General features: G+C 39.3%; 1 protein-coding gene across 3 annotated transcripts in view; it reads left to right on the forward strand.

Moving 5' to 3' along the window:
- PXYLP1 (2-phosphoxylose phosphatase 1) overlaps positions 1–14,199 on the forward strand; it is a 64,927-nt gene that overhangs the window by 34,244 nt on the left and 16,484 nt on the right. For 2 of the 3 annotated variants that reach the window (XM_075158155.1, XM_075158154.1), the window contains exon 3: positions 14,001–14,162. In XM_075158155.1, coding sequence (XP_075014256.1) covers positions 14,001–14,162 — 162 coding nt within the window. Of the gene's footprint in view, positions 1–7,926; positions 8,643–14,000; positions 14,163–14,199 lie in introns of those variants that run through there. The other variant, XM_075158156.1, reaches the window with a different exon arrangement.

The following is a 14,199-nucleotide window of genomic DNA, read 5'->3' on the forward strand; positions in this document are numbered from 1 at the left end:
GTTCTGACCCAAATCTCCCTCCCGTCCTTGTTCAGAGTGCAGGCACAGAGTCTCAACTGGAGGGTGTGGGGAAAACTCTCTTAGCATCAGTGGGTATAATGCAGTCACGTTCCCCTCATCCACAGGTCATGTGCAGTCTTCAGGAAAGCATTGATGACTACTTAAACTTTCGATTCGATGATGTTTGTTTTTCGGAGCTGTGCTTTGTGCCTGCCTTAATCCCCACTGTGCTGCTGCAAATTGAGTTGAAGACCATCGGTTTAATGGATGTGTTAGTTCTCCTGTATGTATCTGTTTCAGATATACTTAATATTCTTCAGGTAGCTGTTAATGTTTCTTCTTAGTCCTCTTAATTTTCCTCTTGCAATTTATCTGCCAGGCAATTTTGTTCTTTTATCTGTGCTTCTGCGGGGCTTTCATTGTTGAAACGATATAGTGACTTACTCAATCCAAAGTGTCTTGTCATTTGACCGTGAAGATTTTTGAAAATTTTATTGTGTGGTCTTCAGCTTGTGTATCTTCTGTGATTAGTAAGGTTTCTTAAGCTGTACTGATTTTGAGGATTTTAATGCCTGCAGGCAGTTAGTTTTTCTTTTTTTTTTTAAATAAGAGTAACCCCTGTTCCTGAAGTTACTTCTCTTTTAAATTTTCAAAGCTCACTCACTGAGAGAAAAGCAGTGCTTGCACATACTAAATGGCATTGTGGTTCATTTGTTAATGAGGTGGGGTCTAAGTAAGTAAGTAAGCATTTAAAAGACTGAGGCTTTTGTGGACTCACTGCAGTGAAATATGAAGTCTTGGAAAGTGGAAATGATCTCCCTTTGTGATTTTTGTGAGATGGTTGGATTAAAAGAGCTGGAAACCCTAGGTACATGATGTAATTTTGGATTTACCAACTGTGCACATTAGTACTGGATGAAAACAAGAAATAAGATTCACCATCTTTCTCTAAGCTGGTTTATGGCAAGTGTCTTAAAGACATCGATAATTCTCTTATCCAGAGAACACTGTTCTGAATTTCTGAGATTAATGACTACGTCTGTCATTACAGGCTTCCCCAGCACAAAAATCTATCAGGCTCTACTGTATTACATACATTGTTTTGGGGTTTGTTGCTAGCAAATCCATGGCAGCTTTCTGTGTCCTGGTGTTGACAAGGACAAAGAAGTGAGCTGGCTTGGCTTGGGTAAGCAGTGGCATATGGTGTTGAGATCACTTCCCGGAGCAGGTCAGTTTGTGGACGGAAAACAGTTGGGATTAGATATGAAACAGAAAGGTGCTAATTTAATGCAGTAGTTAAAATATTGATTTGAATGTGTAAGGCTTTTTATCTTGGAAGGACACTGATGTAGGGAAGTGCCAGATGTCTGTGGATTGTGTTTGACTGATGACATTAGCATATTAAACAGTTTGTGTCCTGTGCCTTTGCAGAGGCTACGGCTGAGCTGTAGACATGGTGGGTTTTCCTGCCTTTTGGGTGGTAGCCCTTCAAGAGAAAGAGAGATTATTCTATCTGACCCAGGTGTGCAGACACGGAGATACTGCTGAGAAGTGCAGAAAGCACCTCTGTTGAGAGGTGACAGGAAGATGCTTTTACCAGTGAGCAGATGTACAGAATTTATTGCAGCCCAAAAAGCTGGTGACTTGGTGTTCTGAAACCAGGGGAGCAACACTTGTAAAGATGTAGTGGGCAGAGCAAAGGTATGCTTTTAAGTCCTTTTATTTCTTTGTTTTTACCTATGTATTTTGTGATTTCTATTTCTAGTACATGCCCTAACAAAAGTTGACTTGCGTTTCAAAAGCCATTCCAAGTATTTTGGGATGCTGTCTTAAGGAAAGTCCTAAGGAGAAGAGGCAACGACATGCACTCAAAGCTCTAGATGACTATATGCTTCTATCATTTGGTCTTTTAAAGGGGGGAAGAAAACATTTTATCTAGGATGATAGAAAACAGTTGTGCACACTTCCTCTTCATATCCACTTGAGGAGCAAGAGCTTAGTAGCAAGAGTTAGTGAATTCCTTAAAGAATAAGCACAGGGGAGAATGCATGTTTCAGCAGCAGAGAGCTCATGTCAAAGATGTGAAGTGTTAGTGACAGATTGCTAGATAACAGAACAGGAGCAACTGTTGAACTATCTTGAACTCTACTGTATGGGGCATATTTTTGTATCATTCTCAGCTGCTGTAGATGAAAAGATCACAGAAGCCGGAGGATTTGCAGTCCGTGTTCCTGAGAAAATACTTTTTGCCTTGTTTTCTTCTGCTATGTTGAACACTTAGTGTAGTTGGCCTCTAGGTTTGTGTTGAGTTCACATGCAAAATCTGCCAAGCATCTTTTTTTCAGTCATGATGTAATCACTGCTGCACAGCTTCCCACTCCAGTATTTGTGAGATCCAAAAAATATGCAGGACAAAAAGAAAAAACAAAGGTCACCACCCACAGGCAAATTATGGCAGTTGCATTCTGTATATTGTGTCCTGCAGCTACCTTTTCATGTTGACCTTTATTTTGAGACAATACTATGGAAATGGGAAGAGTTGCCAACAGTTTCTGAACACAGCTGATAAAAGCTGTTTTGAAAATCTGTTCCAGGACAATTCAGCTGGATTTGTTCATTTACCAGTTGCTGAGTTCTGTAGACAGAAGCAGGACAGAGTTTTAAAATCTTACCGCAGTGCCCATGAATCTTGTTAGATAAGTAACAATGGCTAGATCTACTGTATCTATAAAAAACATGCTTTCAGGCCATAAAAAAACCCTACTTAGTCTTTGTATACTTAAACCTTGTTTGGTAGTCTTTAGGACACTGATTTGATATAGTCGAAGTCATCTCGCAGCCTGATGAGACGTGGCAGCTACACAGATACGTTGATAGGAATGACTTCGTTTAGAGCATCATGGTGCAGTTTGTGTAACACTTCTCATTGTGAATCCTAACGAGCCTGCATAACTGCTTCATCATAAGTGGGGCTCAGATCAAAGTGAGGCTTTTTTTTTTGCATCTTGTCACTAAATAACTGGAAGCACGAGCAATATTTGACTTGAGTAATGTGTTTATAGAGCAGGAAATCCATCTGCTTGTCTAGATGTCTAGTAGGAACCTCCCCTGCCCCCTTCAAATCGACTGGAGAGCCAAGCAGTGAGGTAGTTAGTGAGAAACTGGTAAGGAAAAGCTTTATTATGCATATATATTTATTTTAAAGAAAGAAATGCATTTAATTGATGGAAATATAAATCTTTTCCATGTTAAACAATGTAGTGTTTCAGTGTAGCAGGAAAATAGATTAATATATAGAGAATAATTTTTCAGTTTGGGAGGAGAAGTGGAAAATGAATGTCTTCTCTAGAACTTAAAAAGGCTTGGACTTGCAGTCAGCATTGCTGTGTTATTGCTGTCAAGCTAAAAATCCTGGAAGCTATTTAGGCAGTGCCATATGCCCTTTGATTGAAAAACAATTGGGGGGGGAAACCCCTAAAACTATAAAGCTCTTTTCAGAGCCACATCTGGACTCAATAAGTGCAAGCACCCATTGTATAATTTAACGTGTCTGATTAAATTTGGTCTCAAAAACATAACACTGCAAGGCCTGCCATGTTGTGCTTTGGTGCAAAAAAGATTTTCTTTACATAATTATTTTCCTTGTGTAAGTCAGATTGGGACCCTGTAAAAAATCAGCAAAGCATGCAGCTAATGCAGCTGGAAATAAGAGCTTTGCTCTCAGAAATCCTGGTGTGAGTTGTTTAAAGCTGGTAGAGCTACCATGCATGGTGGTCACGTGTAGTCGTTCTACTTATTTTTGAACATGAATACACAGACAAGGCAATCTGGCCTTTTCCTCTGTGTCTGATAAGGAATAAGGCCCTGGGTCAATACCTGCCAGCTATGGCTCCGTGGGCAGAAGGCTACTTTTGGCAATTGTCCCAAGATGAGGAAAATCTTTGAAGAAGATTTTGATCTTGTGATCTAGAAAATAGGCAGACGAGTAGGCCTTGACCCACTCCTGGAAAGCATAGGGGATTTGGCTATTTCTGACGACGTCTGTGGAAAAACAGCTAAAAAAAGCAGCCAATTTACAGTAGTTCTCTATTGTCCATATGGAGATTTGTATCTCCAGTGGAGAACTTTAGGGATCTGAAAACCAAGAAGGCTGGAAACTCAGCTAGTGTTAGACTGAAGAATAAACTTTTGGTTGCATTTCATGCAGTAAAATTATGTCAATATTGATTAGTAAAGATCACTTTAGATCTTTAAGATTAGTAAGATGCACTTACAAGTTGCAGCTACAATCATATTATGATTGTTCTGGGGAGAAAGAAGGGACTCTGTTGTGAAAGCTCATACTGGGGCGTATATATAAACTTCCATTTTGTTCAACTAAAATTTAGCTTATCTTGTATTTGAGCTTGTGCATGGCAGGAGACCATTGTGAAGTCTTTAGGTTTTTTCCTCATAGCCTAGTATAAATGAAGTTTTCTTAAAAACACGCACATTAACAAAACAAACTCTTTGGAGCTCACACTTACTCCCCCTCAATCAGATCAGACTTCCACTAGATTAGTTGAGGTACATCTGCAACCTCCTAGCCTTCCTGAGTTTCCATTTTCTGTTAGTAAACCTGTGATATACAGGATGCTTCTGAAAACTTTTTTCCTACACTTTAAACAGAGAAACAGCATTTTTTTTACTTAAATAACTAAAAGTGGCTCAGACTTCTAGGGGGAAAATTGCCCTGTAGTACGGAAAAGCTATTGCAAAAAAAAATTAATCAAAGCTTAAGGAACTAGAAAAAATAATTAAAATAGAAAACTTTAGGTAGCATTTCTTTAAATTTCTTGTTTCCAGTAGATATGTCCATCTCAGCCTTGGACAGGTGATTTTTCTTGGGTTACAAACAGTATCAGAGAAAATGTAGCAGGCAAACCAAAAAGAATGTTTGTTTTATTTTCACTGTAAGCTGAAAAATAGTGAGTTGCTATAGCTGTTGGTCTTGTTAGTTGTATTGTCTGCTGCAATTTTTCCTCTAATGATGTCTTTGACAGTCTTCAAAAGATAGCTGAACCACCTTTACTTTTAAGTATTTATTGACAGCAAATGTGGCTTGGGCTGATATTTTGTAATGGTCAACTTGAGAACTTAATGCTGAAGTTGAGTAATGTTAGCACAGTGACAATGTGGTCACGCCAGCGGGCAATGCAGATCGTGCAAGCTGCCGTCTAGGTTTTGCCGTTCCTGGAGTGCATAGGGTGCTTCCGCAGTGAGACTCTGCCTGTGGGGACTGTGGTTGACTGCTGCTTGTGTCTTGAGTAATCAGAATAAGAAGCAAGGCTTCAGGTGAAGTTTTGGGGACCAGTCATTGCCTACGTACCTTAATTTGACACTGCTCTTCTCCTAGACAAAATGTTATACCAATATCTGACAGTTGTAAAAACTGTGTCATGCAGCATGTGTGACAATGGGCTGAGCTTTCCTGCCGGGGGTTGCAGAATGCTTTTTGACTGAAGTTCTCTCTTTGGCCATGAAAAAGCAATATCCGTTTATCCTAAATGTTAATTCAAATTTCCCATGAGTATTTTTCCAGTTGGAGGACAGTGGTTCCACATGTAGCCTGCCCTGCTCCCATCCCCACCATGTTTGAGGTTGAAGACTGACTGCGGCTGAGTTCTTTGGGTACAGGGAGGGCAGCGAGGGAACTGGTGCTTCAGGCTCTGTGATGACTGCAAGAATAAAAGAAAAGGGAAATCCACCTCTTGTCTGTCTTAAATCACAAGAAATAATTTGGGAAGGAAATGGGACTATAACTACTGTGTCGTCACTTTGAAACAGAAGATGTAGTTTAAGGAACATGAGGAAATACAAGCATAGCACTAAAGAGCCGAATTTTAAAAGCAGCACTTTTCTAATATTGACCCAGGTAATTTACCCTACAAGGATCAGTGCATCAAAATGGAAAAAAACCTCCAACTTTGTGAATTTATTGAATTTCTTTTGGCAGGTTAATGTTTATATGTAAGAATTCAAAATATGATGTTCTGTTCCACAAGTCTGCTGCAGCATTCCTCATTGTCTTCAAAAGTAATTGATATTTTTGCTGTAGGAAGGGAGGTGTCTATGGTTACCTGATAGGATCAATAGAACTATTCTAGTGGGCTTTAATTTCTGGTGTCAAAATAGGCTGTAATGAAGGCTATTGCAGAAATCTGTGGTTCTGCAGTATGAAGTGCATATATTCAAGGCTGTCATAGCAAGGATTTTTCAGCGCCTTTGATTAGAAGCACTGGCTTGAAAAGAATGTTTATTCAATGATATCTGCTACTTGGTTACTACCCTTATAAATACTTTTCCTGAATATTTTTAAAGTCTGTCTTAGAACTTGAAACATAGGGTGCTGGCAATAGGATTGTGCTGTAAGTCACAGACTCCTTGAAAATTCTCTAAATTACTATGATCTCTGTTACAGAAGGAAGAACAGCAGCAGCAATCCAGAAACTGAATGTATGTCAAATACGTGTATGTGTCTGGGCATGTCGTGGTCCGTGATTCACCACTAGTGCTGAATGTTTGCAAATTCTTGGAAACTGAGAGGAAGGGATCTGTAGTCTCTGTTCACTGTTTGCTCCCATTTGACTGCTCAGTGGATACCATGAGGTTGGAAAATCCTGCCCGCTTCTGTAATGAGGTTGATGAATCTGTACTTTGGGTCATCCATTTTCAGACCTTTGGTTTGATAACATTTTTAAGTGTATAAGAAGGGAAGTGTTTAGCTCTGCTGCCCAGCTACAGTTCCAATCTAAAAGCTGTACCTATGTGACCTTGAAACATACTATTGCTAGGTTGAAGTAGAGAAATTGTGGAGAAATTACACTCCAAGGAACCTTCTTAAGCTTGTCAGGGATTTGTCAAGGCAGAGCTTTTTGTTGTTGCTCTTCTAGGTTAAATTTAGGTGTGTCCTCCCAAACCCCTGCTGTTCTTTCTGATACCTACCCCCCCCATAGCTCCCCTCACTCTTTTGTCTTTGGAGTGGTGCTCAGAGAAGTTAGCAGCACTGTGGGAAGAAAACCTTGAAGCTTGGAGCTGGCTCTGCAGTAGAAAGGGCAGCAGTTGCATATGGAGCTTTCTGCAGAGAATACATCTGTGCTTCAGGGGCCCCCTGCTTCACTTGCTCCTGAACAGGCAGAAGACCCAGCAGAAGTGGAGAAAATGGAAGGGCAAATGCTAGGGGTAGCAGGGATGTGGTGAAGGAAGTAGGGTCAGATGTGGATGGTTAAGGGATAGAGACTGCAGAGATACTGAGGACTGTCACTTCTTCATAAGTTCAGTGTGGACATATTTTATATAAATATAAAATTTGTCATCAGGTTCTGTAGGGCAGGTGGTTTGATTTAAAATAAAAATCACTGGATTTTTTTAGTTTAATTAAGCTGCACATTCTTAACAAATTAAAAGACAGTGAAAATTTAAGACAAACTTACATAGAAGTTTAGTAGCTCCATTTATATTTTATATAAATATAGAATCTGAAGCTTAGAAGCTTCTGTTCACAGGCTTAGAAAGCCTTTGTAAAGATTTTTATGGTTGTTTTTCTTAATAGTGCTTGATAGTCTGATCAGTGTGAGGCTAATAAGCCTTTTTTGTTTGTGTGATTGCTCAGCATTCAAATACAGAGCATTAGTGATTGTGGCATTGTGCATTATGGATGAAGGCCCTCACTGTTCATACAGCTCTTACGTTTGAGACTTGCGAAGCCTTTATTTAGTTGTACAAAAGAATAAATTGAGAACGGTGGATTGTATGTCACACAGGTGTATTTGAACTTCATTGATCTCCAAATACGCATTTGTAATCCCAAGCAGAGCTCTAAAAGTGACGGTAGAGATGTGTCCTCAGGCGTGAGTGCAGGATGGCAGGGATCAAGCCCAGGGTGGCAGGGTGTCGGCGCTGCTGCAGCGCTGTGCCCAGGCTGCCTCGCTTCCGGACAGCAGTACCTTCGGTGTTGAACTGCGTGCTCTTCAGCCCACGTGCACCTTATCTGCTTTTTCCATTTCTTGCTGCGCTTATCTTCACCTTTTCCCCCCCATCTCATTTGTTTTGAAGCATTTCTTCCTCTTTCTGGTTGTTCTTCCCTACACTTCTCCTTTTCTAGCCTCCGTTTTTTTGAGAGAGAGAGCAACTAGAAGAGAAGTCTACATTCATCATCAGAATTTCAGAAGCCTGAATGTTCTCCTCTGTGCTAGGCAGCCTTGTTAATGCCCTGCTAGGAGCAGAAAGGGGAGGGAGGAAAAAAAAGGGTGGAAGAGGGATAAATAACTTTTTGTGCTCTCTGACATGCGCATTTGCTTTTCTTTACCCACTAGCATAAGGTTACCTACAGTGGGTTTTGGTTTGTTGGTTTTTTTGGTTGTGTTTTTTTTTTTGCGCATTTCTGCTGTGTGGCTTCATTTCCATGTGACTGTTTTAAACAGTATGTTTGCATGGGGCTGAAAGAACCTTCTGTTTTATAAAAGATGAAAACTTCAGGTCTCTGTTTAGTCAGAAAATTGAGACTAACATGGCTACTTGTGCTGCTGCTTCTCGGACTGGTTGGAGCTACAAGGGAAAACAGAAATGGAAAATGGTTTTGTTGCTTATCTTTCTGGTTTTAGGTAAATGTTAGTGATTTTTTTCACGGATAAATCTTTTTCTTCTTGGTAAACAGTGGTGATACCTTTTGTTTTTCAAGCTGAAACTAGGACTGCAAGAGGGAGAGAAACTGGTAATGGAGTGATTTAGCGTTCAATTTGGTGTTTCTTCTACATGAACTGCACTTTGCTTTGTGTTTGTTTTTCTGCTATACTGAATTGTGTCAAGTTCATATCAGGTTTGTAGCCCTAATTCATATCAGGCTGGCTCCCTGCTTGGGCTTCTGAGTACAATAGTTGATTTGATAAACTTGACATTCTTCCAGAGGGGATTAGTTGCTATGTAGTAATTGTTACAATCACTATACATACTGAAAGCACTTCTGAATGATTGTCTCTCTCGCTTAGAAACTACTTGTCTAATATTTGTCTTTTTTGGTATATTTTGTGGTATTCAGGAACTGGGGGGGTATGGAAGTCAGATGAATTAGCTTCTTGCTCTTTAAATAGGTCATACCTTAATGTGCATTGAGAATAAAACCATATATCATAATATTTCAGACACCATTGGTTTTGTTCATAAAGACATTTCTTAGTCACACCGCTAACTTCCTTTTAAAGTTTTGTCTTCAGGTTCTGTAGGGTAAGTGGTTTGATTTAAAATAAAAATTGCTGGAGGTTTTTTATTTAATTAAACTTATTATCAGAGTTTGGATTTTATTTCCTCTTGATTTTGTTCACTTAAACAAAATCGTATCTCAGTTTGGAGCTGCAAAAATTCTTGGAGTGATTCTACAGCAGTATTTAGCTATTCTGCTGTGTGACCAATGCTCCTCTGTCTCTCACGGGACAGCATTTGCTGTTGGGCTGTTCTATCAGGTCTTACTTTTGCCTGATACCAGCCCATGTGTTTAGTTTTACTTTGTGTTTCAAACAATTTTACTTGGTGGGACACTGAGCAGAGTTGCACTGAGGTCATTCTTTTCCATTTTATTGTTTCTGTAAGCCTTCTACTTTTTTCCTAGCTAGAACTTTTTCAAAATTAATGTTTCAAAGTAGTTTCTGTGTAGCTTCTTTAGTTTTAAAAATAAGTTTATGAAAATAAAATATATTTTCTTTCCCTTTTGGTTGTCAAACTACCTCTATAATAATATGTATGTATTTTTATAGTTTCAGTGTTGGCAAAGTCTCCTGTTAGATCACCAAATATGTTTCAAATATGTTTTATTAACTGCCCTGGCTGTGGGAAATGCACATTAAAATCATATGTTTCATTTCTGTTTTACATTGTTGTATTCCTGTCATAGTAAAGCATGAGCTTTGAAAGGCACAGCAGTGTAAAGATCCTGTTCAAAAACTCTCTTAATCAAAGATTTAATTATGACTATATACACATTGGCAGACTTCTGTTTTGGGCAAGTGCATGTTACTGTGAACTAATAGAACAAGTCATATAAAATAGTGCTAAGCTATAAAAAGTTGTGTAAAAACGACATAATAGAATTCTGATCTTACAATGATTTGCAGCTGAAAGAGCAGAATAGAGTTTGGTAAAAAGCTGAATTTCAACTCCTGTGAGGGACTTCCCCCCCTTCCCCCCTTTTTCTTTTTCTTTTTCTCTTTCCTCCTCTGAGCTGTGTCAGTCCAATACTACTTGTAGGTTTCCTGGCTACGTATGGACCAGAAACCCCACTTGGGAGACAAAGGTGGGATTGACGCTGCAGAGGAGGACTTTCAGTAAGGAAATACTTGGAAACAGAGAGACAGTCAGCTCTTCAAAGAGCTTCAAATAACTGCTCAATGTGGTATAAGGGGTACCAAAATGGAGGAACAAATTGAGCCTTACGTGCAGTAGGGAGCTGGAGAGCATGAGGCTTGCAAAGAAGGACTCGGCAGTTAGGAAGCAAGGGAGCATCAAGCCCACAGACTTGAAATGAAAAGGGAGGGAGAAAGGAGAAAACATCATAAATACGTGAGGCACTAACCAGGGAATGGCAGAAGATGAGAAAACAGTTGAGAGACAACTGAGACTTCAGTGGTATTGAAAAATACCTCTGTCACTGTTTGGACCAGGCAGAAGTACAACAAGGGGCTGCGTTACTTGGGGTCCTCATCCCAAAGCACTGAAACTGCAGAATTGTTACAGCTTGTGAGGAGCTTTAACAAGGGGAGAGGAGAACCAGCCTTGCTGGGTGGGCTCTTCAGGGTCACTGTGCTGGTAAGACTGAGCAAACTGAAGGCAGCTTTCCAACTGGAATTCATCTCTCCTTGGTCTTGTTTTCCCCCTTTTCTGAAATAGTTGCTATTTTTATGCATATACATTTGGTGGAAATTTCCAGTGGACTGCCTAGACTGGTGCCCAGATCATATGATTTTTTTTTCTTTTTCTGTTTAACATAGTGAAATAGAAGACCCAGGTATTTGCATAGGTAGTTTGGTTGATTTTGTAAATTTTTTTTTCCCCAGTATGTCTTATTTCAAGTGCGCTAAAAGTAAATACCACTTCTTGTGACAGTGCTTATTTAGGTGACTGGAGTTTTTTGACCTTCTTGGTAATTGTCTTTGTCAAACCTTCAATTAATTTCAATCATTTAAGTCAAATCATAGAATGGTTTGTGTTGGAAGGGACCTGTTAAAGATAATCTAGACCAATTACCCTGCTCAAATATGTTCAGAAATCCAGACAACACGGTTATGCCCCAGGTGGGTTCAAAGTTAGAAGCTCCTTTAGCCCAGTCCCTATGTGGGCCCACATCCCCATTTGGATGTGGACAGGGTGGTAGTAGTTTAGTGGGGAAATGTTATGTCCCTTCTTCTCCCCTGGTATAAGCCAAGTTTATTCACTATACAATAAGGGCAATATTTACCAGCTTTTACTAAGTAATTAATAAACGTAATTAGCAGCAGCATTTAGAATCAGATAGTTTTTAATAAAATCTTTTTTAAATTGGTGACATGAACTATTGTTACTCCTAATCTGTGAGTCCATTTCTAGTCCACAAAATCGTCTTATGTTGTACCCATAACTGCTGTGTTGACTTGAGAGTGTTTTGGGTGTTTTGTCAGTGGCTTTTTAAACTTCAGACATGTAATCTGATAATCCTGTAGGTGCTATTTTTAATATTCAATTTTATTTTTAATATTTTAAATAGAGTAGATTCTTCTCTTTAAGATTTAGTGCTTTTCTAAAATTCTTAAATTTGGCAGTGTTAAAGTGTTTATTCAACTAGTTTGATTAGAAATAAGACTTGCTATCTGCAGACAGAATATTTGGCCCCATGAATCATAGGGACTTGATCTTAATAAGATAATGTATGCATCTGTTGACTGCTGTACTTAATAGTCTCAGTGCAAAAATGTGAGCTGTTCAGTCTTTTGTAGTTAAAACTGCCTTAGGTAAAAAATTAGGTTCCTTATTTTGCTTTTAAATCTCCCAACCAAATTTTAGCACCAGAGTTCGCAGCTGTTGCTATTGGGGTATGGTTTCCCCCGTCTTCTGAAACACTCATGGGTCAAAGCTGAATTGAGTTACATTACCTCCATGAGTACTTAAGCCAACTCTATATGTTTTTTGTGACATTAAGTGAGCAGTAGCGATGTTGTGGGTTGCTCTAGAGAAAATTGTTAACGGAAGGCTGAGAGTTGTTGCTCCTAACCTTTTCTGGCTAGGAAACTTGACCAATATAACATAACTGCTGTAATTTCCCATTTATACTCTGTAGGCAACTACTGTCTTGTAATGCTGTTTATTTGCAGAGACCAGCAACTCTTGTAACACATTCTTAGGTTTGGGATTCATACCCCAAATACAAATTTGCTGAAAGCCCCCTTCAAGCCAGAGTTATCAGCCTCTGACAGATATTGCCAAGGCTCTGTGTTACTGCTAGAGTTTCTTGGTCAGTGGTTTGCAATGTCTCACAATAATGTGAAAGGAGCTAAAAAATGAATCTGATAAATAAATGCTGGAATGGCAGGTGAGCCCTGCAGTTCAAGTGGCCAAAGTCAAAATTACAGTTTAGTATTCTCACCAAGCACAGTCCTGTGGAGAGTCGTATGCAAAATCTGAAACAGCTGAAGGAAAAGCTTAAAGTCACTGCAGTTTGCGGTATTAGCCATGTCAACAGCGCTAGCAAGGGTATGGAAAATGCTTGAATTCTGGTTTTGGCAGGCAAAGAGAAACCACATAAAAATATTTGTAGTAGTGTATTGTAGTGTGAGAATGAAGAGTCTGTGTTATATTAACGGCTATGTGCTCTTAAAATCTTTGTGTGTTTCACTTCAGTTTGCTGTCTTCATTGGTTTTCCTTGTCCGCCCAACTCTCTCTTGTGGAACAAATTCGCCTCTAAAATTAGGACTGGGAGTCAAGATGCAACTGAGGAACTGACCCAGAAAAACTAGTAAAATTCTGCTTCAAAATTTGTTCTCTCGTCTTTTCTTTCTTTTTTCTTTTTTTCCTCTCACCACGGAAGACTAATAGGGGTAAAAATACAAACACTTTTCCTCCTCATTTTCACCTTTAAATCTGCCCCTGTTCAAATACCAGAAAATACTAATAGAAAAAAAATGTGGGCATTCGTTAGTACAAGTGTAGTCTTGTAAGGCTCATAAATTAACTAGTGCTTTCACATCAAGACAAGGTGAAAAGACATTGTCAGTACAACTCTGGCCTTAAATTCGGATATGCTTCAGCATGCTTCTACATGTCGGAAGACCAGTGGTGGTATTTCTGTTCATTTCCCTGCTGTGTGTAACATTAACTGCGTTTCTTTGTATTTAACATTTTTTGTGGTAGTCTCAGTTACATTTTCAACAAATATATTTTGTGCGTGTTTTCTTTAGGTAAGTCAGACTATTTAAGGCCGGCAAGGTAGCCATGTAAGGGCAGGGATTAGTAAGGAAAATGATGGACAATCCAGCCCCTTCAATCGTTATTTTTTTTTCCCAATGGTTTGTGGTGCTATCATAACTGTGCTGTGTCTTGCTGATGTCCTTCAACATCAGTTTTTAAGTTAAAATGATGCGAGACAGCTGGGCCTGTTAAGGGCCTTTTCTTCCTATTCATGCTCTTAGAGCTTCATGAGAGACTGACAGAAAAAGCAGCTTCAAGAAGAGTGCAAAAGGCAGAGTTGTTCTACATCCAGATGTATTTTTGCAGTCTTCAGCCAAGCATTGACTTTGCTAAAGAGCTCTCTGGGCTTGCCTTCTTGACTATGTAAATCATGAAAAATTCACAACAAAGATCTAAACTGTAGAGTGGCATCCTTTCATGGAAACCATAGTCTTTGTGCATAATTACTTTAAAAAAGGAAAAAAAAAGTCAAAAGTCCTGTATGTCCTTAAAGCCTCCTAAAGGTATATGCTGTATGTTTTGTATCTTTCAGTGCATTTAATCCCAGTAAACCCCATCAGGGAGGATGGTTTGAATCCTAAAAGCCGAAAGAGAATAATGCCTGATCTGCTGACTGAGCCTCCTGCAATAGATCCTATTTATGAAGCTCATGTTTACTGCAATATTCCCACCATTGCTGAGCGCAGCATGGAAGGTAAGCTTGGTGAATGGAAATGACAGTTTAGTTGCTT

This window comes from Calonectris borealis, chromosome 9 (assembly GCF_964195595.1).
Source record: "Calonectris borealis chromosome 9, bCalBor7.hap1.2, whole genome shotgun sequence".
Classification (NCBI taxonomy): Eukaryota; Metazoa; Chordata; class Aves; order Procellariiformes; family Procellariidae; genus Calonectris; species Calonectris borealis.